This window comes from Stegodyphus dumicola, chromosome 9, assembly GCF_044657685.1.
Source record: "Stegodyphus dumicola isolate Sdum_Otavi_A_Nest chromosome 9, ASM4465768v1".
NCBI lineage: Eukaryota > Metazoa > Arthropoda > Arachnida > Araneae > Eresidae > Stegodyphus > Stegodyphus dumicola.
The window spans coordinates 121,443,352-121,469,112 of record NC_140776.1 but is presented as its reverse complement, the minus strand read 5'-3'; the positions used below and the strand labels follow the sequence as shown (position 1 = coordinate 121,469,112).

Here is a 25,761-nt window from a genome sequence, read left to right as displayed (position 1 = left end):
ATGAAATTACTGAAAAATCCAAAAACTATTTGAACACTCAAAACAAAAGTCAGGAGAAATCTTTTTAATTTATTATTTTATGATAACAAATGTTGTGTTCTAAATTTATTTTCTTTTGCTACTATTATTAAGGGACAAATTAAATACTTCAATTGCTACCTACGTGGAGGGAGTATTATTTACAGCCCATATCTGAAGCTTAGAAGTACACAATCAGATGTCTACAATTTCATTAAATAATATAAAAATTAACACTTTAATCAACTACTGATATTACTGTACACTTTGTTAAAAGAAATACAGAAAGTTGATACAAGAAGATCAGGAATATTGTTTTATATGACTGTTCACACTCAAATTTGAAATTCACATCGATGTGTTACATGTTCTCAGATATCTCATTTCTGCTTCTATATGCAAAATTTACCTTTAACTAATTACTGTTCCATAATTCCTCCTGTTACCTATATATGAACCCCGTACTAAGAGAGGAAGAATGACAATTCATCATTCAATAGTCAAATATAGGCATGTAGGCTCCCTTCCACATGCTCTTCTACTGCTACAATTAATACATCCATTTCACACTAATGATTTCTTGTTTGATTTAAAGATAGAATTGTCAAGAAACTCTGCTCCTAAATTGTTCCCTAATCTCAAAATGATTTCTAAAATGTGATTTGAATTTTTTATATAACTAAATACTCACTGAACTGAATTTTATATGTCACTTCAAAAGAAAAAATTCTCGCTCAAGTTATCGAAAATGCTGCTGTGAGCTAGATATACTGCTCTGACAACTTGCAACAGAGTAAACTGTAAGCCATTCATCAGTGAAAATTTTTCTGAAAATATTAAATATGTACTTTCACTTTCCTTTGTTAGTTAATAGTTATGGTTCTAGATTACCCTATTAATTACATTCGATTTAGCAATTTTCCGTTTCCATTCTCTCTATAAACATAAAATTGAATGGCTGTAGGCAAAATGCAGATTTGGTCAAAGCAATCTGCAGTAAATGTAAGGCACATTATTCAAGTGTGTTGATTGTTGATCATAGCATCAAAGTATAAAATGATATGTTAAAATTATACAACAGCTTACTAAAATTTTAATCACTAAAAAAAAGCTTATACTATAATATTGTAAGAATAAAAGGAGAAATGATACACTTCACGCATATGACATTACTTTTAAAATACAGGGTATTTTCATTAACTAACAGATTACAGAAAATATAGGTAGCATGCTTTAATATGTTGTAAGCTGTATTTCTGAACATAAAATAGAGATTTAAAAAAAAAAAAAAGAGGTTCTGCAAACTCTTCCTGCTGATAATTTTAATGCAAAACAACTATTCATTAGCTTTAACCCAAATGGTTTTTTAGGATTTAATGATATTGCAAATTTAAGCAAATGCTTTTCGACGCATTTAATTTATTTTTAGTTTTTAACATTACATTCCATATCTGATTTCTTGTTTCGTTATAAATGCTCATATATCTGTTTCATATTTGAGTTTTTTTTAAATATTTTATAGTTTAATAAGCTCAATTCAATGCGCAACACCTTCAGAATTTTGTAAACAGATTAAATAAAACTTATGATATCACCTCCTGAAATTCACTACACTTAATAACAAAAAGAATTCTCTCTAACAGCAGAAGAAACTCTCACTCATATACAATGCTCTAACAGCAGTGGTCTGCATGTGAGCCTAACACACAATCTGAAAACAGCAGACGCACAGAATTTTTTTAAACAAAATAATAATAATAAAGGACAAAAATTCAAATTTGTATTTATTTTCTATCCAAAATCTAAAATATGGTGCTATCAAAACTTTTTTGTTGGTTACACTTTGGTTACAAATATACTGATAGCTAAATATTAAATTCTTAGACTGGCATTCCTTTTAAATAATTCCAAGATGTCTACATAGGTGTTAATAATGAAATCTTTGAGAAAACATACCAAGTGGAACAAAACTTGAGAAAAACAATTACAACTTAGTCTCTTTCTTTTAATTATTAAATTTTTCTTCGATGCACAAATAAAAAATGCATGTTTGCATATAAATAATTATAAATTTATTTACTTCTTACTATAGCTTGACACTTGATGGCATTTGGATTCTGATAAAGTTTGCAGCCTTGGAGTAAAATTACTAGAAATTATTGAATCTCGTTGTACATGCTCATCAGTCAATTGGTTTCTTATCAATTTTCATTGGATATAAATGTATTCTCACACAAGGCAATTATTTTTATACCTTAATTTCATAATTAAGGCTTATTTATTTATTAGTAAATTTATCCCTTTTAGCAATGCCTGCTAGACGGGAAATTCACTGTGATTCCCGTACCAAAGGGCCCAGGTACAAATCCCAGACAATGTATGGATGTAAATTGCCCAGCTTCTTATAGGAGGCAATGCTAGCTTTCCTATTAGGTGCCTACAATAATAAAGTGACTCTCGCTTCCCGCCTTAATAGTGGCCAACACCTATATATAGCTAGGGGCCACCATTGAAAAATAAATAAATATATATTCAAATTCTTCCAATATTAACATTAAAGAGAAATTGTTCACAGTTTTAAAACATAATCGAAAAGAATTTGATAATTTTAGCATTAGGAAATGATTACACCTACTCAAAATGCAATTTGATAATTTTAGCATTAGGAAATGATTACACCTACTCAAAATGCAGTGCTATGTCAAATATTTCAAAGATTTTTCAAAGTCAACTATATTCAACTAAATAGTTTAAATAATAAATGTCTAACTTCCCATATTTACTGTTAAAACAAATTTTAGCATTATATAAATATATAAAATGAAATAACATTGTTAATAGCTTAAATACACAATAGGTGTGTAGTTTCTGAATTATGGTTAAAGAAAATTATCTTTTATTTATCTCAAGCATAAACAAACTTAAAATTATACATTATTTCTTGTCTTAAAAATAACAAAACAAAAAAAAGTATGATGTAACAAAATTTCAATTTCTATGCGTTTCGAGACACATTTTAAGGCACCTCAATTTCTTTTTAGCTAGCAGCATTTTAACAAATAAAATTTCAAATTAATGCTAGTACTTTACAAAGCTTACCTGTGCAGCCGGGGCTACAACTCTTGCATCACTATTGCTCTCTACATCATTGTTCTTTGTTCCATCTAAATTCTCTAAAAACATAAAATTTTAAAACATGAATTCTAGTGCATCAGTTGCAATTTACAAGTTTTAAAATATAAACATAACTGAATTTGCAGAAAAATTAACATGGTTTCTGATAGGGAAATTTAACAAATTTATATTTTGGAGCAGAACACTGTTTACTACTACATACTTTATATAATTCTGGAATTCCCCCTTGCATTACTATTATCTTTACTCAGAACATTACATACAGAAGCATAAACTTTTATCACTAAAAGAAAAATTTCAGAAAAATATTAACTTTTAATGATCATAATGAAAGTTTATTGCACTGAGTTATTGGCTGAAAACAAGGGGTAGTGAAATGGTTTTCTCAGAAATAAACTTTTTCTACGTATGTTTATTTTAGAAAGAGGAAAAATGGTTTAACTATTCAATTTATACAAAGCACAAGGACTATCTTTCTAGGTGCCTTCAAATCACCAAGAACATCTTCCAGGGAATGGAATTTGCAGGTCATAACCCCCTAACCTATCACTAACCTCTACACAGAACTTTTAGCTACAGAATTTAAGCTCTATGTTTAAGCTCATTAAGACACTACATCACGGGTTTTTAACCTTTTTTTATCCCATGCATCCTTTCACAGTTAGTAGATCACTGAACCCCCCTTCCTTTCCAAAATTTTAAAAATACATATATACATTTATTTAGTTTGGATATGTATGAATATTAGAAAAGGTGATTCAGTGAATTTTTCGATAGCAACTTATAATGGATATAGGTTACCTAAAGAACTGTTATGTGCATGATTGGCAGAATTTAAGGGGACATATGACATAAAAATTTTCAAATTTTCAATTTTGGGCTAAAAAAATAAAGTAGCTTGAGGCGATTTCAAAAATATGTAATTTATCCCTATTTAGAAATTTTAACACCAAAATCTTTCATTAAAAAATATAAACAAGTCCACCAGTTGGGAAGGGACAGATGTCTGGTGTGGCAACAATAAAGCCATATCAGCTGATAAAAATTATGTTCATAAACAATCTTTGTTAGAACATGTTTTATTAGCTGAAAAGAATTCTTCAGAAGTATCTCTGACAAAAAGCTACTGTCAAATCCCATTCATGGAAAAAGTCAAAACCAACCAGTATAGTGGTTAGCGATGCTGCCACGGCAAAGAGCCCGTGTTCGAATCTCGGAGAAGGCATTGATGTTTGTAAATGTATAGTGTCAGTGCTGCATGAAAGCACCCGAAAGTTCCCTCGAGAGGTGGTGGTAGGGGAAGAAGGGTGGGAGACCTTCTGACCCGCCCCCCTGGGGTGCTCTCCACCAAAACTGGGGGTGGAACTGAGCTAAATCGCACTGTCACCTGTAAGGTGCTCAAGACTGTTGCCAACGACAGGTGCTTCTTGTGTTGTTATATGTCATACAAGTGAACAACAACTCAAAACCTGAATGAAAGTTTTAATAATTGCATCTCTACACGCATACCAAAAACTGTTTTTGTGAATATCTTCACATTAAAATTAGGTTTATTAGATGCAGTAATGTTTTAATGACAGTGTAGAAAGTTGCAATAAATAATGGAATTATTGAGAATACAACCAGGGTTTTATGTGGTAAAGTTTTTGCGAAAACAGATTGCGATAGACTTCGTGAGGCCCACCTCGCTTACCAAAAGCTCTCTAAAATGGCTAGAAAGAAACATAAGCTAATAAAACAAAAATAACTAGATGCAGAAATGCTAGTTCAAGATGATTATGGTGCAGGAAAATGTTAAACTGATTTTTTTTTTTTTTTAAATTATTAGTGTTTAAATTGTCTTTATAGTCTTTCTCAAAACTTGTTTTTTTAAACTTTCAGTACACTTTTCTTGAAAACTATTCAGCATAGAAGGTTTAAATTTTCCACAGTTATTTATCTTAACTATTTCTTTGAAACTAAGTAAGATATAAAATTCATGATCATTAAGTTTTGGATATATTAAAAATTTAATACAATTTTTTTCTACGATTTTCAAAACATTTTACTAATTTATTTTTAATATTTTTTCTTTTTAAGTAAAATGTAAAATACTGCTTATTATTCTTAAATGATATGTTTTTAACCATCATGCAAAATTTGAAGAAGTGTCTTAAGAAAAGTGTACCAAACTAGCACACTATCACAGAAGATTCGTTGAAGGTAAGAGAAATTAAACAACTGGTTTTTAAAAACATTAAGTTTTAAATTTACAATTTATGTGCTTTTTCAAAACAAACTACAACTACAAAATTTTTCCTTGGTTGAGAAGCCCCTGCATTAGACAAACATAAATATTCGTATCATATCTGGGATTCATATTTAAGCTAACGGACATGGAAATTAGCCTCTGCTCATTGCCATATTGCCAAAATGACAATTTGGGAAGAAAAAGAAAATGAATGTATAAATGGTTTTCTATACACAAAACATTACCACCTAAGGTCTGACCAAATAATTTAATTATAAGAAAGAGGGTGGAGTGCCTTCCTCCCCCCCCCCCGCCAAGTAAATTTGCCAATATTTATATTATATATGGAAAGACCTCACCTCTGTTACACACAGCTAATTTCTTTCACTGTTTGAAACTAAAGTTTCACTGTTTGAAATTACCAGTGTTATCTGACTACAACCATGTTATCCTCGGCGGGCCTATCTTTCAAGAAATGTATGCCTTGTGGAGAATCTTTCTGACCTCTTTATTTAACATACATATGGTAAATCATTATGCTACAAGTCCATTTAAAATGGCGAAATCACAATACAAGCATAACATAAGATACAATCTCAGCAAATGCAAAGATATCTTCAATATGTTCGCTACTCTTTGTTTGCCTGCATAGTGTAGGTGAAAAGTGTCAAGGTGAAATTTACAAATGACTATTTAACCCTTTGTGGCACAGTGTGTCTGGTCTGGACACACCTAAAAATTTCCTTCTATACGCACAGAAAAATTGAATGAAAAACGATTTATAGGTTACTCTGAACCTTCTATATTTATAGTAGATGGCAGCTTTTAAGACCTTCATTTTTCAAAGAAATGTTCCAGATTTTTTTTAGGGTATAAAAGGAATTGTTTGAAAAGAAATTGCTATGTTATTTTTTTTTTGGGGGGGGCTGTATGCTAATCTCCTTATTCTATATCAGTTTTAAATTTTTATCTTGAAATTTTGCCTAAAATCAAACGGCGAACTGTAAGTGTGCCCACTAGGACAACTGAGTCTGTATTCTTTGTTTCTCCGCATCTCATCAGTCAGTTCATTGACAACAATGCTTGTTTCAGCACTCTTTTCGAAGCTCTATTCAATCAGTGTGCCCACTTTGGGCACACCCACAGAATTAAATGATGAGCGCTATCTTCACAAAATTTTACTTGTGTACTCATCTAGGCCTAATTAGACTGTCTACCCTTTTTTCTTTAATCAAAACTCCACCGACACGCTACCTTTTAAAAGGTAACATGCCGGAAAGGGTTAATGGACTGCAGCTATCATGCTGCACATTTTTTTCCCCTTGATGAGCTGCAGGTTAAGTTTCTTTTAATGCAAATCACAATATTTTACCTTTTCCCCATTATATTATTCTTTATTGCATTATTGTTTTAAGATTTACAAAATTAATCCCCAAATTATATATACATACTTGCCAACCTACGACACTAAAAAACCAGGAGATTTTTCTCAATGACAAAAGGAATTTTTAAATGATAAGAATATTTTTTTAATAATGAATCAACTTTAAATAGTTAATAATAATTAATATCTGAAAGCTCAGCTACTAATTTTTAAATTCAAACAGTACAAAAATACTTGCATGTAAAAAAATTTTCATTATTTGCATCTTTTAACAAAAAAAAAAAAAAAAAACTTTAATCAGTTTTCAGACAAAAGCTATGAACAGGGGCAGATTTTGCTTTCATTAAAAAAGAAAATTATAATTTTGCAATTCACAGCAATTGCTGCTTAAGCCTGCATTTATTTATAAAAGTGCCATTAATAATAATAGATGTAAATTTAGTCCAAGTCTCAACTTGTTTTCTCAACACAAAATCCTCTCGAACTCTGCATTATTATGGAGAATCATAAGGATGGCCAACATTATTCTACACAATTCATTACACTTTAAAATTCCATTAAGACCTTTTAGTTTTTCAATTAAACTCCAATGGGTGTCAATCTTAGCTGGTTTTATAAATTTATCCTTCTAATTATAAACTGCAATTTATCAGTTGCAAAATCAAGATCCTCATTTTTTATGACTTAGACGAAGTAAAACTGTAAATATATTCAAAAAATATCTTATATCAGAAAAAGCTGCATTTGCTGGAGCAGAAACATCTGCAAATCTAGCATGTAATATCACTTCATCATTAACTGGAAATTTATGTACTTCTGCCAAGTATGTAATCACATACTCAGCAGAAGTAGCTTCTAACATGGAAATAACACTTATTTTTGTTTTAATATGAAAGTTCTTTTCCCTTTTTAGTTGCATCACCTATTAGTGAATTGTTGCCTTTCTTCTGATTTTCTATTTCACCCTAAATCATACCATATATAGAATTAAAAGCCAAAACAAAGATTGGTTTTACAAACTTAGATAAAATGTCTTTGAAATAGATAATAAATCATGAATTGCATAACATGAATTAATGGAATTCTGCATTTTAGAAATGTGTTAAGAACACTGAATGATGGCAAAATGAATTTTACAAAAACAGCAAAAAGCTTTGTTAACGTCCGAAGACAAAAACATAAATATTTGTTCTTCACATGATAAATTTACAGTAATCAGAAAATGTCCCTCACAAATGCAGAACTTACATTTTATTTCAAAAATTTAATTATGCAAACTGAAATGCCATTTATTCCTCGTCCCCCCCCCCCACAAAAAAAAAAAAAAAAAGTGCAAGAGAAACACTTTTAAATGAAATAGATTATTTAAACTGAAATGCAGAAAACTTTTTTAACAAAATTACCATACTCCCCTCCCAATTTTCAGAAATATTTTAACCAAAAGAACAATTTTTATGCATTCTGTTAATTAAAATGTTACTACAGAATGTTTACAGAAAAGACTACAATTAACAATATAGTTTTAAAACACACAAAATAAATAAAATCTGAAAGGTTTCAGATATTTAAGGGTCACTTAAAAGGGCTCTTAATATGGTTTAACAGTAAAGATTATCAACAGAGATGTCCCAAGTGAAAGATGAAACGTTTTATAGGATATTAGATGAATATGCATTTAAACTAGCATGGGAACATTGCATATCTTCTGCACATCCGAAAAGTGAAAACATATATAACATAATTCTATAAAAATATTTCATATTTTTAATTAGATATATCATAAATTAAATGCATTTTTAATTCAATCAATCCAATTCAAAAGTAAAAAAAATAATAATAAAAAATAATATTCTTAAGAACCAATCTACAGCTTTGAAATACCTTAGTTTATTATTCTACAATAGACATATTAAATTTGAAAGCTCTTATCTGACAAGCTCGAATGAAGAGTGAAATAATGCAAAATCACATTTTGAGATTAATAGTTATATTGGGCTTTAAAAAAATTGCCTTAAATACAAATTGAGTTCATATGAAATGATATACAGTGAAACATACTAACAAAATACACCTTGATGCAACACCACAACGAAATACAAATGAAAACACGTCCAGCTGTGATTTATGCAATATCACCAAATACTGAATTTCAAATGAAAAATAGTAAAATGACAAATTTATTTTGAACACACATAAAAAAAAATTTACTTAAACAGACAGCTAAAAAAAATACCAAGATAATAATTCAAAGGACTTTTGCAGAAAATGTGTCATTAACTCCATAACAAAATTAAACCCATTAACATGATACCCACCATTATTACACATCAATTTGCATTAAGCGCTGGTTCACCATATCATAGCTGCCAACTTTGAAATCTTAAATACAGTCAAAAGTCGTTAATTCGGACACCCACAATCCGGACCTCAAAGCTACAAACTTTCTGCGCATGCGTCGCGTTGACGCACGCGCGTAAGACCTTTACAGCTGCGAATTTGCGTGTGCGCACGCGCAAAATACGTTAATAAAATACGAATGCGCGTTTAATGTATAACGGACAGGATAAGCTAAGCTAAAATTATCTAATTATTTATTTCAGTTAATGTTGCAGATTGCATTGTTCCTTAATCTTCGAATTGGATCCGGATTATTATTTTTTGCAGACTGTTAGAGCAATTTTATAAAAGCAAGCTTGAACTTTCGATTATGTCAAATAGAATTTCCGATATATATTTACTAATATGTAAAGGATATACAGTCAAAAGTCGTTAATCCGGACTCGTCGGGACTTCGGCGATTCCGGATTATCGATTTTTCCGGATTATAGATCATCAGTTTAAATCGCGTAAGATGGCATGCAGAAATTCTAAAATTAAAAATATGAAACCGTAATTTATGAAATAAAGAACAATTGTGATCTAAAGGGTATCAAAATTTACAAAAAAAAAGCTTAATATTTATTTGTTTACTTTATTAAACATTTCTTTCAATGTAAGTTGTTTCGTTTTATGTGATAATACTTTCTCTTTAATTCTATAAACAGACATGATTTTTTGTTCACTTACAAAGTTCCGCTGTTCAAGTCCCGTTAATTGCTGTGCCGAGAATACCGACTAACTTGTTAATCGAAATTTTTTCATTTTCACTAACCTCTCTGTCACATTCTTCATGTCTTTATCCATTTTTTCAGCAATTCCACTTTTTGTTTGATGGACATCGAAACATACTTTCGTTTTGTACGATCCTTTGGGAGCTCCAGAATCAAAAATTGTATTTGACATAATCGAAAGTTCAAGTTTACTTTTTTAGTATTGCTCTTACAGTCTGCAAAAAATAATAAGCCGGATCCAATTCGAAAATTAAGGAACAACGCAATCATCAACATTAACTGAAATAGATAATTAGATAATTTTAGCTTACACCGTCCGTTATACATAAAACGCGCACGTGAAAAACGTATTCTGCGCTTGCGTCAACGCGGAGCATGCGCAGAAAGTTTTTAGCTTTGAGGTCCGGATTATAGATCATTCCGAATTATGGGTGTCCGAATTAACGACTTTTGACTGTACAAAGCGAAAGTATCTTTTGGAGTCCATTAAACAAAAAGTGGAATTGCTGCAAAAAAATGGATAAAGGCATATCCTTTGTTTATCTAAACTTTGTTTATCTTTAACGCAGCAGCCGCGTGCAAAGAATTGGGAGTTGATCTGTCAGCACTATCCTTATCTTAAGGGCAGACAGATGTCTTTATTTTATTGGCTTATAATTGCTTACGCAATGTAGTATTTCATCTCGATGTACTCCGTCTTTGATATGATTTAAATCAAATGCCTCGTCATTATAATTCGCTTCCGATAGCAAAGAAATTAACAGAGGTTATTGAAAACGAAAAAATTTCTATTGACAAATTAGTCGGTATTCTCGACACAGCAATTATAGGACTTGAACAGCGGAACTTTGTAACTGAACAAGAAATTATGTCTGTTTAATAGAATTAAAGAGAAAGTATCACATGAAACGAAGCAACTTAAACAACTTACATTAAAAGAAATATTTAATAAAGTAAACAAATAAATATTAAGCTTTTTTTTGTAAATTTTGATACCCTTTAGATCATAATTATTCTTAATTTCGTAAATTACGGTTTCATATTTTTAATTTTATAATTTCTGCATGCCATTTTACCAGATTTAAACTGATGATCTATACTCCGGAAAAATCGATAATCCGGAATCGCCGAAGTCCCGACGAGTCCGGATTAACGACTTTTGACTGTACTGATATATTTTTTGTAAGAAACTCAGGAGAAACCAGGAAGGTTTCATGTTGTATGGGACCTCCATTTCTCAAAGGAACTCCAAGCTGACTTGAATTCAGTTATAAAGCATGATTCATGTTATTCAACTATTAGTAATATTATTCTGATATAAAATATACTTGTATTTAATTAGGTATTCTAAATTTTATGTTTCTTTGAATTTAAATTAATCTTTAAGTTTCTTAAAATCCAAATTTTATGTTTCTCGGAATTAAAAAAATGTCTTACACTTTTAGACAGAGAAAATCTCACTTGGTGAAGGAAAACTTTAATTTATCAAAGTACTTTTAAATATGATGAAAATAAAATTAATAATTACTACATATAGTTTCTGTATGGATAAACTTAGTAATGTACCATATATTGTAATAAAGTAAAATTAAATACGAATATCCTAAGTGTAGTAGATTAAGACAATTCAAATCAAATGATATGTAATAGGAAAAATTAAATAAAATTAATAAAATGTTATAAAAATAAAATTCAGATGAAATAAAATTTAATAAGAAAAATTATTCTGAAAATCATTAGAAGTAAAAGAATGGAATTTGCTGAAGTTAAGTTTCACTAATCCAATAAAGCAATAAATTTCATTTATTACTGAGAAACATTTTCCTTAATAAAATTAGAAACTGGGATTTGGAAACGTGATAAAAAAATGGCAGCTATACCATACCAGTTATTTAGAAAAATGAGCACTGATTAAATTAATTATAGTCATACGTTATTAGCACCAAAATATGCAAAAATCAAATAAAAAGGCAGCAATTAAAAATGGTACTTGGGGGGGGGGAGCTAAACATACAGCTATACTGCATAAACTACGATTAAACTGCCATAGAAGCTCTGGTTGGCAGATAAAAAAAAAACTGCTCAAATTATATAAAGTATTTAAGACCTGAAACCCTAATATTAACTTACAAATAAATTACAGCTAACTAATTTTCAACCTACCAACACAAATATAAATTATATATTATTTATTATTACATTTTTTTCAAACTTCAAAATCTATCAAACACACAAAAACACAATAAAAATTTTTGGTTTAAAAAAATAATTACTAAATAAAGATTCAGCAAAGATAAGGTTAGAAGAGAACCTTTCATAAGTAATTCTTTTTAAATATTCTTAAATACAGATTTATTTTTTGCACCCTTTCCCTTAAAAGTTGAATGAAATACAACTGAACTTGTTAAATACACCAGCAATGCACAGCGGCCAAATATTCATGACAGCAAAAATGCCCAGAAAATTACAAAATAACCCAGAAAATAATAAATAATCAAATTACTTTGCAGTAAAGGTTCTTACACAACTTTAAAGTTCTGACATCCACAATTTGTAGATATTTCATATTTGGACCACGGAAAATATACAAAGAGTGTTACTGTTCTTTGAACAAATTTAATTCTTATGAGGACAATCTGACTGATCAAATTATAAAAATTAGATTTGCCTAGAAGAGTTAACTTTTAATATATATCATTTGAAATTTTTCAGTTCGATTTGACAAAAACTTCAAATTAATTAAGTTATTAAAGAATTATACATCCTACTTTTCATACTTTACATACCTATAAATTTAGAGTAAAAGGACACAAAACACCAGAATTTTCATAATAATCAGGGTTCGTACACATTTCTGCACACGGAAATTAAGTACTTTTAAGGACCACTAACGAAAAAAATTAAGGACCTATGAGCAAATGGGAACTGAGTAAATTCAATTAAAAATATTATATCTATGCCTGAACGTGAGTAGGATGCATTATTATTAAACATAACTTAACATAATTATTCATACGTTTGAGAATAAAATTAATTTTATGAAATTTATCAAGTAGCATTAAATATTTTATATTTATAATAACTGGACACATTTGAAAGAAGATAAGTGACATTTTAGTTAGGTTTTACTAACAGTTAGCTTTTTTTTTTTTTTTAAATGTCTCATTATGTCACATACTTGCTCAGTCTAAAGGTTTAGTAAATAGCAAGTAGATTTTATGTCAAGCAGCATAGGTTAAAATGAGCATTAAAATCATAATCAGCATGATTCATAACAAAAGACTGGCTGTTGTCACCGCTCCTGCTTGCCTATAGAGAAACCTGCTGATCAGAACAAATCTGAAAGGCCTGATGTAGGCACAGTTAAGCAAGTTTTGAAAGTTAGCTGACCTCTGTCTGATGCTGTTAGTGTAAAGTTCCAGGGGTTGTAACTCAGTTAATCTACTTTAAGGTCAAGCCACTAAAGCATTAGTGGTAATAAGTTGTTTTGCATTAAGTCTCACTAGATGCAAAGAATAAGTTTCACATGAATTTTTATATTTTTGTGTTTTATCTTGTGTCCATGGTAAAGCTTAACATGTTGAGCCCGCCGCCGAATTTGCTGTCCTTTCTGTTCAGCCGGCAGCAAGCGATCAAGCGGTGCAATATTGCCAACTTAAATTATTCATAAATTATACAAAAAGGAAGGAGACGCACATAAAGTCCGAAAGTATTGTTCGAAATATTATGACAATTCTAAACTATTTGGATGCAAGATAGCCAAAAATGTTACCAAAATAGTCGTTTTGTATTGTAATATATGTAAAGCTAAGCCGTATTTTTGTTTAGAATGCTTCAATAAATTTCATTAAAACTACATTTGATCACATTTCATTGAGACTATACTTATTTTTTAACTTTAATACTGTCGGTCCCGTAGACCGACACCAGCCAAATGAAAATTCCAATACCGGTCTCCGGGGACCGGTGCCTGGCTAAGCGTGTTAACGAAAGGCAATAACTTACTTTAATATAGAGTGATAATTTTTAAAGGAATGTATTTAGTTATAATTAAATTAGGTATTAGATAATCTTAGTCATTATACATTTACATGGCCACTATTAAATTAAATTTATTTCTTAATAATATTTGTTAAAAAACCCTATTAATATCACAATCTCATAAAATTTCACAGTTTAAAATACATGCAATTTATGACATTGATTTTTAAACAATATTTGGATAATTACACATTAAAAGCTACAAAGCAATCATGCGTCTTTTTAATTTGAAGGCCTGCCCAGACATTTTGGCTAATTTATATCTATTTCCTTCTTAAGCATGTTTTCTAACAATTAGAAATTTGTCTCAATATGCAAAACAATGTTCTCATTAGTGTCTGAGTGTTTTATCTCCTAACTGCCAACCTCTCCACAATGTACTACCTATGAGGGTTTACTTGATCTGGTAAAAGTTAAATAGTCCGACTCCCCCCCCCTCCCAGACGTGAAGCAAATTATCACTATGTCTGAAAGTAACTATAAATAAGATAATAAATTTAAATAAAGGTTTAAATAAGCCTCTTATTTAAAAAGAACTTGGAACATATAGGCATGTTTTTATGCTAACAAAATAAAATACAGTTTGTGGTGATATAATTAAACTAGAAGAGTGAAATTCAAACTAAAAATATGGACTAGTGGCCAAAAATTATACAATTTAAATTCAATTTAATCTGGTTCAGTAACTCTTTTGTCATAATAAACTCAAATGTCAGCAGCAGTAATGGAAAGACTAATAATTACAACTCATCAGAGCTAGACAGGAACAAGGACAGGCTAGACAGGAACAGGGAGCAAGTGGAGAGCAAAAACACTCGTCTTACACTCGAAAAAACTCAGTTTAGAAACTGTCTAAGTGATTTGCATTCTGATGAGGAAATAGAAATGGGAAATTATAATAAAGGCTGAAACTGTAAACAACTGGGTAATTTACATAATAATAACTGTACATATCTTTGAAGAATAATTTTCTTTCTGTTTACATATTTAGTTACTTTTTCAACACGTTTCCTTTTCTCTTTAAATTTTTGGGATTTAATTAAAGACTTCTGTTATTCTAAATGCATTTAGTCTTTTAGAATAACAGAAGTTCTAAACTTGCCGATTTTAAAAAGAGGCTGCTAAGCCTCAGGAAAAGGTGGTGTGGTGTATTTAATTATGGCAAAGCACACTAGGGCTATCTGCCTAAGGGGAGGGATGCCTTTCGTGGAGGACTTTCTAAGGGAAACTGGCTCGTATACACGTTACACATGGGGAAAACCACGAAAACGCCCATGCAGCCAGCCCGTTTGCGGGATTCGAACCTCGGACCGAACTACCAGTGTTCAGCGTCTTTACCGCTCGGCCGCTGGTGGGCTTCCTCAGGAAAAGGAAACAACAGGAAAAAGCTGGGAAACAGGAACAGGCAAAAGCTGCTAATTATATTTCTTTAGTAATACGAACATTCAGAAGAAATATGAAATACATATGGTAAGGTCTGGTCACAGAGCTGGTGTGGCATAATTTTTAGAATTTAGGGACACACTGAGCAAAAAAATCTAGAAATCACAAAACTTTTAGAATTTAGAGCAGGCATTGAAAGCAGAATTTAGGATCCACAGAGACTGCATCAGGTGGCAAAATGCCTAGCGCCAGTTCTGTGTATGATGCATTAAGACATATTAGATTAATTTTTTGAATTGTCAGTTTTCAATTTCGTCATTAATAAAAAAATTTCTTTCTATAATGCCTGTCCATATGATAAGATTAGAAGAATTTTTGATATTTTCCATGTTTGTATCTAGTAAAAGTAGAGAAAATAAAGGGAAGATAAAAATGTTAAGAAAGCGATTCTAGAATCAGAAGTAAAACATTCAACTATTATGTTTTCATTGTTCTTCCAGATGCTCTCCAAAATGTAAGAATCTGCGTGTTACTACCATGGAGACATTTTTCATTTTATCACATTTTTCTAGAATCTTTTAGAGTCGTGGGTCTATAAATTTGCCTTGAAATCTTTCTCAATTTTCCAAGCTTCAATATCTAAAACTCTAAAGAAAAATTACCCCTACCAGTTCTGTAACAGCAAAAATCCATAAATGTTTTTAGAAAAAAATCGAAAGAAAAAAGTGTGAAATTAATTTTATAGAGAAAACTGATGCACATTCTGCAAAATGGGGAAAATTCTTGCCATGAAAAAATTAAAAAGACATTTTTAATTAACTACATTGCTATTTTGCTTTTGCTAAAACCTATTTCATAAACTGTGCTTTATAGCATTATTCCTTACTTATTTTTCAGATTCAAAAATTTGTATGATATGTGGCCAAAATGGAACTTTATAATATGACAGTGAAAAATAAAAATGCTTTATTTTATGTTAATGTTATTTCTTAAATATAATTCAAATATATTACCATTATTTTAGTGAAATTTATCAATGTTAGAATGTTCTAAAAAATCGTTTGTTCTAAAAAATCGTTAAAAAATTCCCAGATCTCGGAATTAAAAATTTTCTATCGAAACCGATCTTAAAATCGGCAAGTTTAGAACAATTTAGTAAAAGAATTCACATCCCCAAAATCGGAAAGTTGTTTGAGAGCTCTTCATTACAAAAAATAAAATAATTTTGAAATGCTTATGTTTCACTTCTTGCTCAGAAACTCGAGTATCCCACCCTTATTTATATTACAAATAGGAACAAATTATAACTCATGAACCCATTTGTCAGTGAATTGCCAAAAATATTCCTGCAAAATGCTAATTCACACCCAAAATGGCAGTCGTAAAAACAGAAATTTCAGATGATTAAAATTAAGTAGGCGATTTTGGCCAAAAGTAAGGACTTTTAAGGACCAAAAATCAATTCCAAAAAACTTAAGGACTTTTAAGGACTCTAAAGGATCGTACGAACCCTGATAATCTTAAATAACATAAATAAAGATCAAAATAGATTGTAAATCAAACCTGCATTACCCTAAAAGTGTGTCATTGTCATACTGAATATTTATGAACTATCAGCCAAATGTCACGACATATTTAAAATAAAATTAAAGGAAATCATTTTAAGAGTTCCGTTTAAAAATGAATCTTCTCAAATTTGCCAATGTACACATAAAAATGTTTATTATAGTAGTTAGCATAATAATTCATTTTAATTAATAATTGAAAATGCTAAAATCAACTTTATGGTATTATATCCTGAGAGTTAAACCTATTGAAGATACATCCAAGGATCAGCTGGGGTAATTCTTAATTTCACTTTTTTAAAACAGGTTAATTTTCAACTAATGTTAAAAATGATAAAAAAAAAACACCTTTTATTTTCCAAAGCATGACTGAATTACCAAGTTTCATTTTATTATGAATTTTCTCCCTTCAAATATATGCTTCTTTAAAATATTAGTTTTAATTTTTACATATTTTGTACATATTATAGTCATTTAAAATTGTAATTACTTCCCACTTGTTTAATCCTTGTTCGAGTTATAAATTATTTCAACTAACTAAAAAGAATAAGATTTTCTTTGCCATTACATAAATTTATGGTTCACTATTCATAGGATAATTCCAGTTCAGTGCTTTTTGCAATAAATATACTCCACATTTAATCTATAGTAATTCTGGAATTTAAAAATGACTGTCAAACTTTTTTTATTCCAAGTGGACACACACTCTATAAGAGCCACTTTAACTAATGGCCACTGCGGGCACTTGCCTAGCAGCCCACGAGCATACGGGCCCCATGCTAATCCATGTATGTTCCTTTGCTGCGAGTGGTATTTGTAGGACCAATACTCTGGTTTGCCCAGAGGTCCATAATACTATTAAGATGGTACTGTGCTCCATTCATACACAAGATCACACACAAGGTATATTTGACCTTACCATCAATATACACTTTATTCAAATTATTACTGCTAAAATGTTTTGTAAAGTATACATAATTTTTCACATTACTTTTTCTCAAATGATTATCCACAAATATGGATACAAATATGAAATTGCTCAAATAATGTTTACATACTTAATATAAAAATACATAACTATATTAAAATGCAAAAAAAAAACACAATTAAATGACAATTTCCATTTTTTCTGTATAAAAATATAATTATTTCTCGATTATTTTATAATTATTATTAGATATTTTTCTCTTTTGTATACATAGAAAATATAAATAACTATTTATTTAAAGTAATCTTATATTTTCATTAAAATATAAAATTCTTCAAAATTTTACAATAAAAAATTATAGAGATTAATCAGGAAAAAAATTCAAGCAATACATTTGTGTAATATAAAATGCTATTAAATACTGTTCTTTTCTGATAAATTGTGACATTTTTTACACATTGAAAAGGCGTGATCTTGATGAATAAAATAATCACATTTCATACAAGTAATTTTTGTTTCTTGCACGGACATTACAACAATTTAAATAAATGTTTATTTTTTTAATTTTTAGTAGCCTTATCAATATTGATATCATCATCATTTTAAGAAAAATTCTGACTTTCAACTCACTGACTTCTGGGTAATTTTTTTAGAATTTTCTTGGTTTATAAAAATCTTCTAAATATTCACTTTCTCCAATGACTATGCTATTCAGTTCTTGTTTGCTACCTGTACTATGCCTGCTAAAAATTCATGGTCACTTATTTCACTATCGTTCTCGAATTACTTTGCAATCTTCATTTTCAACTTCATCTAATAAAAACCTAAATCAGGCTATTTCTTGCTCACAAATTTTAATTTTGTGCTTGAAAATGACTATGTTTAATTTTTAGAAAAACAAAAGTTCAAATAAGTAAATTCAATGAAAAATTATGCACGAGAGTTCAAGAAATCTAAGGTAACAGTAGGACATCTATGGGTAAATATGATCCCAAAATAATATTTAAAGTAATTATTTAGCATATAAAGAAACTAGACATTTGAAATCTGATCTAAAATAAAGGTTCAGTCCTTCTAAATGACCTTGTTGACAACTATTGAAGAAATGTGACAGTGAATCAGAGTTTAAGAGAAACATTCCATTTTATAGAGGTGGAGTCAAATAAATGCTACACATGCGTGTTCATGAGTTAATCAAAATTGCAAGGTGTGAACCATGCTCTGTATCAAACGTTAGGTTCCGCAAGGGGAGGATTATCCATTCTGCAATGCATCACCCAAATCCTTAGGATTTAGGTCTAATATTATGTAAATATCAGTCAACTTTGCTATCACTTTCATCTAAAGATCTATTACAGAAATTCAAGCAAGTGTTAACCCGTTCAGTACGGGCGTGTCATAAATACATCAGCAGCAAACATTATCTCACAGCCGGGTGTGTCATATTTGAATCGCCATTTAGTTCAATCTATGGCTCTATGACTTTTTAGATAGAACATTTAATTAGTATTTTTTATTGCCGCTAGATGTGGCCATATGTCTGTTATGGTGAAATATATCGAAAGTTTAGTATGTTTACCTTCATTTCTACGTAATGTTTCTTATTTTTAGTATTTTGTTTCGGAATGAGAATGATATTCGTAGGTGGGTGTTAAGCAATGTAATGTCTCTTTAACTGCGTCATTTGATATAAACAAATGCACGTGTTCTCGCTTCACTGAGATACTTTTTATTTTTGCGATATAGTGGGATAGACGTTCTATCATTAGATTTTTTTTTATTACTCGTAGATTTTTCGGGCTTTGAGATGAATATTTTTTATCGTCAGTGAAACGTATTTTTTTCTAATGGCAAATGAAAGCACTACCTAAATGTAGAATATACAAAAATGCTAATTCGTTAGTGTTGAGTAATGTAATGGCTCTTACTGCGTAATTTTATATAAACAAATGAACATGTTCTCAATGCTCTAGAATACATTTAATTTTATTTAATTTATTAATTTTTCTTATTTTTATTTTATTTTTTTATATGTTATAGTGGAGTAGATGTTCTAACATTAGAGACTTTTTTATTACTCCTTGAGTTTTCCGCCATTGAGAAGAATATTTTGTATCGCTTAGCGAAAGGTCTTTTTTCTTTTTTTTAAATGGCAAAATCCATATCTGACCGTAGAACATATACAAATGCTAAATGAGTCAAATCTGCTGAGTAAAATAGCAGCAGATATTATATTCCTGTGACATATGCAACGTTGGACTTTGCGTACACCCATATTTCAAATAATATCATACACCGTCTCATTTTGAAATATTGCTTATTTTTCATTGTTTGCTTGTTGAATTTTTATGAAAGACAGTTTCAATATTTTTTAATTTTAATTGCATGTTGTTTTAAATAAAATCTGTGACTGTTTGAATATTTTTCCATATATATTTATTTGTGGGATAAGGGGAAATTTATATTCTAGAATGAGTATTTTATAAAATTTTTAAGGAAAATATAATAACGCTTTAAAATTAATTTTGACAACTACCTGAATATTCTTCTCACAATGTATCAAAAATTGAAAGAATTGGAAGAAAAACTTCATTTATACGAATTTTTTTCCAAAGTTAGGCTTAGCAGCACGAACTGCCTGTCCCTACAACACGACACATCCGGTTAACGCGATGTCCCAAGACAACGCTTCAGTAACAGAGATGCCCATCGTGAACAGATTAAAAAGATAAAAGAAACAGGCATTTTTAAAGGGAAGAAACAAAGGGGAAATATATTTATGCAAGTGGCCCACCCACAAAGTACCTACAAGGAATGATTTACATCTGAGTGAAGAATTCAGCAGAAATAACTACAACTTCCAAGCATCAAATTAGAGCATAAAACACTCTAAAAAGACAGTTATTATTCATTATGGATAGAGATATGTTTTACATTGAAAACGTCACAAAAGTACAGAATAATGAAGTGTGTATAAAATTTCTTAAAAGGAAAAGAAAAAATCTGCAATGGCCTAAACCAGGGATGTCAAACTCATAGGTACATTTGGGCTAAACAAACAAGGTTTAACTTTAGGCGGGCCCAAAAAAAAAAAAAAAAAAAAAAAAAAAAAATTCATAGAAACGTAGATTTATTTCGAATAATACAATAATAAACATATATATTTATATAGAAGAGAACAAGAAAAATTTAATGATTACATCCTGATACTTGACATCTCTTCTCTGCTATTATCTTTCCTATTTCGGGAGAAATTTTGTTTGCAGTGATAACTTTCAACGCTCACCCAAGGTGAGCATCATTAATACGGTTTCTAATAGGAGACTTATTACCTTTCATGACTGAAAATAACTGCTCGCACCGATAAGTGCTACCAAACATGGAAATAATTTCATATGCGAATTTTCGAGTATTTTCAAACCTGGCTGGTAAATATTTGTAAAATTCAGGCACGCCCACTTCAATGAATTTTGCTTTCAAATTTGAGTTGCATTGAATCTTGATCACCTCCATTTGCATATGGCTGGGTACTGAGTCAATGCTTATTGAGAAAATAGAAGAAAACAAAAAAAAAAAATTTTGTCTTTGAGGGAACTAAAATCATTAAACCTCGTTTCAAATTCAGTTGTTAAATTTGCAATTTTTTCTGCGTATTTTTGAACGAACAAGTATCATCTAAACTTGATTTGTTCATGCTGCATGTCGGGAAGTGCATCAAATCTTCATTTTTAAGTTGTTTTTCCCAAAGAACTAGTTGACATTTGAATGCTTTAATTATATCAAACATGTTCGTAATGATATGATCTTTTCCTTGTAACGATAAATTTAAATCGGTTAAGTGTTTGGTTATATCAACTAAGAAAGATAAATCTTGTATCCATATTGGATCGTAAAACAAACTTATGTCTTCATTTTTCGTTTTTAAAAACTGACATATTTCTTCTTTCAAATCCCAGAATTGTTTGAGAATCTTGGAGCAAGATAACCAACGTACCTCGGTATAGTAGGACAAACCCGAATATTCACTATCTAACTCACTTAAGAAAGCAGTGAATTGACGCTGAGTTAAACCTCGAGATCTTATAAAATTTATAACTTTTTTTTTTATATATGACAAAACAATTCTCCATATTTATTACTTTCATGCATAGAACTTCTTGATGTATAATACAATGCATATGATGAATGTCTGAACCGTGAATTTCACTAAGTTTTTTTCTTAGTAATGCTACGAAGCCCTCGTTTTCCCGGTTATTGATGGAGCGCCATCTGTAGCTACAGAATTTAATTTTGCCAAAGGTAGATTGTATTTCTGCAGAAGTCCAAAAACACAAGTAAATATATCTTCTCCTGTGGTAGTACCAGGCATCGGTATTAGTTCCAGTAATTCCAGTAGTAAAAATGTTAAAATTCTTGTCACAAGAATGAAGAAACACTGCTAATTGAGCTTTGCCACTAACGTCCATGCTCTCATCACAGGCAATGGAGAAACTTTAGAAACTAGATGATTTTGCTTTGATCTGATCACTTAAATTCGCGGCTAAATCAGTAACTCTTTCCGCAACTGTATTTCGAGACAATGAAATTGATTGAAAAGCCTTCACATTTCCAGGACAAACAATTTCTCCAGCTTTCATTAGGCATTCCTTGATGAAATCACCATCAGTAAAAGGCTTCAAATGTTTAGCTATCAACTCGGACAAGACTTAGATTGCATGTACCGCCGCTTCACTTTCTTGCAATACTTTACTAAACATAGACTGTTGCTTTTTCACTCCTAACTTGAGCTCTTTCAACTTTTCTTCTCTCATTAATCCTTCGTAATTGTTATATTTCGATTCGTGTTGTTCGTAATGACGTTTAATATTATATAACTTTGGTACATTAATAGTATTATTACATATCAAGCAGATTATTTTATCTTTTATTTCACAGCAAAAATATTCTAATTCCCATTATCTGGATTTTTGTGGATGGCAACAGCAATTACGAGATATTTATTTATTAGGTATTAAATGCACGCGCTGTTCTATTTTTAACCTTCCTACGCAACTGTCTTTTCAAAAATCGTCTGCGTTGCTAAGGCAACATGAAGCAAATCTAATTACAATTGTAAATAAAAAAATAATAAATAAATAACTATGAATTAAGTAATAATTAATAATAAAGCAAAGTGCATGCATGTGCATGCACTTTGCTTTGCCAATATATCATACAAAACTATGATTGGAAAACTGAGACCATGAGTTCGGCCACATTCGGCTATCGGGGGATGCGTACAAGTTCTGAGTGCACGTGTCCCCCAAAAGTCGAAGGTAGCTGAACGCAAACTACTCACACGCATTTGTAATTTAAGTTGTGTGTGTGTGTGTGTGTCAGCTCACTGTGAGTAATCTAACAAAACTGAATAAATTATTGTTAATTACTTTTTTCTTCGTCGATATGTTATTTTATTATTATATATTATTATTTGCCAATATATTGGCCGGGCCGCATGCGGTTTGCGAGTTTGACATCCTTGGCCTAAACAAAGGAGGAAAAGTAAAAATCTGTAATGGCCTAAATAAAGGAGGTTTCTGCAATATCCAAAAAATATAAATATTCAGCATATTTTTAATGAACCAATGGATTTACAATATATTAAATCCATTCAAAGTGGAACATAAAACAATAAATGGTACTTTCCGATTATCTGCACCCCTGGTTTCAACTTTTCCTTGTTTTCAACATTTTTTCAGGTAAACATCCGCTTTAGGTTTCTCAGGTTAACAAAAAAAAAAAAAAAAAAAAAAAAAAAAAAAAAAAAATCAATAACCCACATACGTGTTCAAGCACAAACACATTTACATGCTTTATTAAATGGCTATTCTGTTGAAAAACATCAATGGCTATAAAAATAAAACTGTTGATTATATATATTTTTGTTCTTTCCCGCTCATATTTTTCAATGCTTGCTTTTATTATTATTTATGAATGGAACAATACCCATAAAAGATAGCGGCAACTTTTCACAGAGGTGTAGATAATCAGAAAGTACTCAATAACTATTATAAACTCTTGAATAATTATTGTTTTGCAGAAATAATTTATCCATCCATTTAAAATAATGTAATGTTTATTTTTATGTTCTACCAAAAAAAAAAAAAAAAAAATTCCATTTACCTCTAGAAAAAATTTAATCTACTTACCTTTTTCTTCAAGTATAAGAAAAACACTTTACATAATTTTAAATACTTTGCCAAATCAGTATTTATTACATTTATATCTAAAGGGATGCTGACCGATAACTATCCTACAAGTGAGTAGGAATTTTGGGATAATTTCTGATAAATGAAACATAATTATTCCAATTACACATACATTTATAACAAACTAAAAATTTTATTAAATGGATATTTTAAGGCTCTTATTCCCTACTAAAGTAAAAAATATCTTTAATACTTCTTATAATTATAATATAATACCCGCATATGCCGCGGGTGTATATACGCCTGCGGCAGTTAAGGGGTTAAAGTTGTTGATTTCTTGATTTTGAACTGAGACTAACCTCAAGTGACCCAATATTATCTTACAAATTTTGCTGCTAATTTCTAAAAGGGCCAGTTTTCATCAAAATTTAAAAGAAAAATCCTTGATGAAACTTCAACTAATTACTCAGACTTTTAATTAAATACACACAACAAACAAACTTGAATTTAATAAGTAAACAAGGCTAAACTGAATTTCATAACTTGTTTGGCTCTTCCATATAGGGAGGCATGTACTGTATCTATCAATTTGAGTTGACACCTCTGCCAGCCAGAATGCACATGTGTGACATACTTGCATCCATGGTTACCTAAAAGTCAGGTAATTGGTCACCATGGACTGCTAGCTGGTAAAGCCCAGACTGTGGCTATAAATTCCTTCATTTAAAAAAGCTCTGTGGCAAAGGTTTAGTAGCGAGTCTTGCAGTTGAAAAATGAAGATTGTCAGAACTGTGAGCAAAACAGTTCATGGATATAATATGATTCAGCAGAATGATACACAGGCAAATACCAGTATGGGTGTATTCCGACTTGTCCGATTGCCTGCTTTTGCGATTTGAGTCAGCCATCTTATTCTCAGATTTGACAGCTCTGGACAACCTTCTCTGGTGTTATTGGAAAGAAAGGATCTTTATATATGTTTTTTGAACAACTGATAACTGCAAAAGAAGTGTAAATATCTTTCCAGAAGAAGCAGTCCAGGACTATTAAATTATGAAAGCAAAATGTCAAATCGCCAAAGCAGAAAACTGGACAATTTAGTCAGAATACAGCCATACTCATATTTGCCTTTAAATTGTGCTGCTGAAATTAAATTGTATCCATCAACTACCTTGCTCGCCGTTCTGCTGAATTTGACTGACAAAATATCCACTAGTGGATCTACCACACAGCCTGTTTGAATGAAGGCTTTCCACAGCCACAATCTGCAACTTTACTGGCTGACAATCCATGGCATGCTTATTGCCCAACTCCTAGTTGGTAATAGGTATGTCTGAATTCTAGCTGAGTTGACTATTCAAATTAGTAAATACAATATGTGTCCCTCTATATAAAGCTGAGATATAACAGATAAAATCACATGGATACAGAAATCTGAAAGTTTGTCTAATTTATCGGAGGTAGACAGCTGAATATAATTTACCATTATCTCTAGTTTCCAAATATGTCGCTTGATAGCCCTCAGCAGCATCACCTAGCAACCATGCAAGATAAATGAATAAAATGAATATGTTGCGAAAAATGAACTCTAAATACAAATTATGGACATACTTTTAAAAACAAAAATTATGCAATTAAATCTGAAATGGTCAGTGAATGAATCAGTTCATATATGCCTTATGTGTCTAATACATTAATAACAAAATGTTGAATTAATGATAGATGTATCAACAAAAAAAAATATTTTTTTATCTTTTGCACAAAAAAAAATTACTTAAA

At 30.4% G+C, this 25,761-nt stretch overlaps 1 protein-coding gene across 12 annotated transcripts in view; it reads right to left on the bottom strand.

Annotated features, from left to right (window-relative positions):
* Su(var)3-7 (Suppressor of variegation 3-7) overlaps positions 1-25,761 on the bottom strand; it is a 70,112-nt gene that overhangs the window by 23,281 nt on the left and 21,070 nt on the right. For 9 of the 12 annotated variants that reach the window (XM_035375193.2, XM_085824027.1, XM_035375194.2 and 6 more), the window contains 2 exons: positions 25,466-25,516; positions 3,118-3,191 (listed from right to left, as the gene is read on the bottom strand). In XM_035375193.2, the coding sequence (XP_035231084.1) occupies positions 3,118-3,191; positions 25,466-25,516 (125 nt within the window). The remainder of the gene's footprint in view (positions 1-3,117; positions 3,192-25,465; positions 25,517-25,761) is intronic. The other 3 variants (XM_035375195.2, XM_035375201.2, XM_035375200.2) reach the window with 1 other exon arrangement.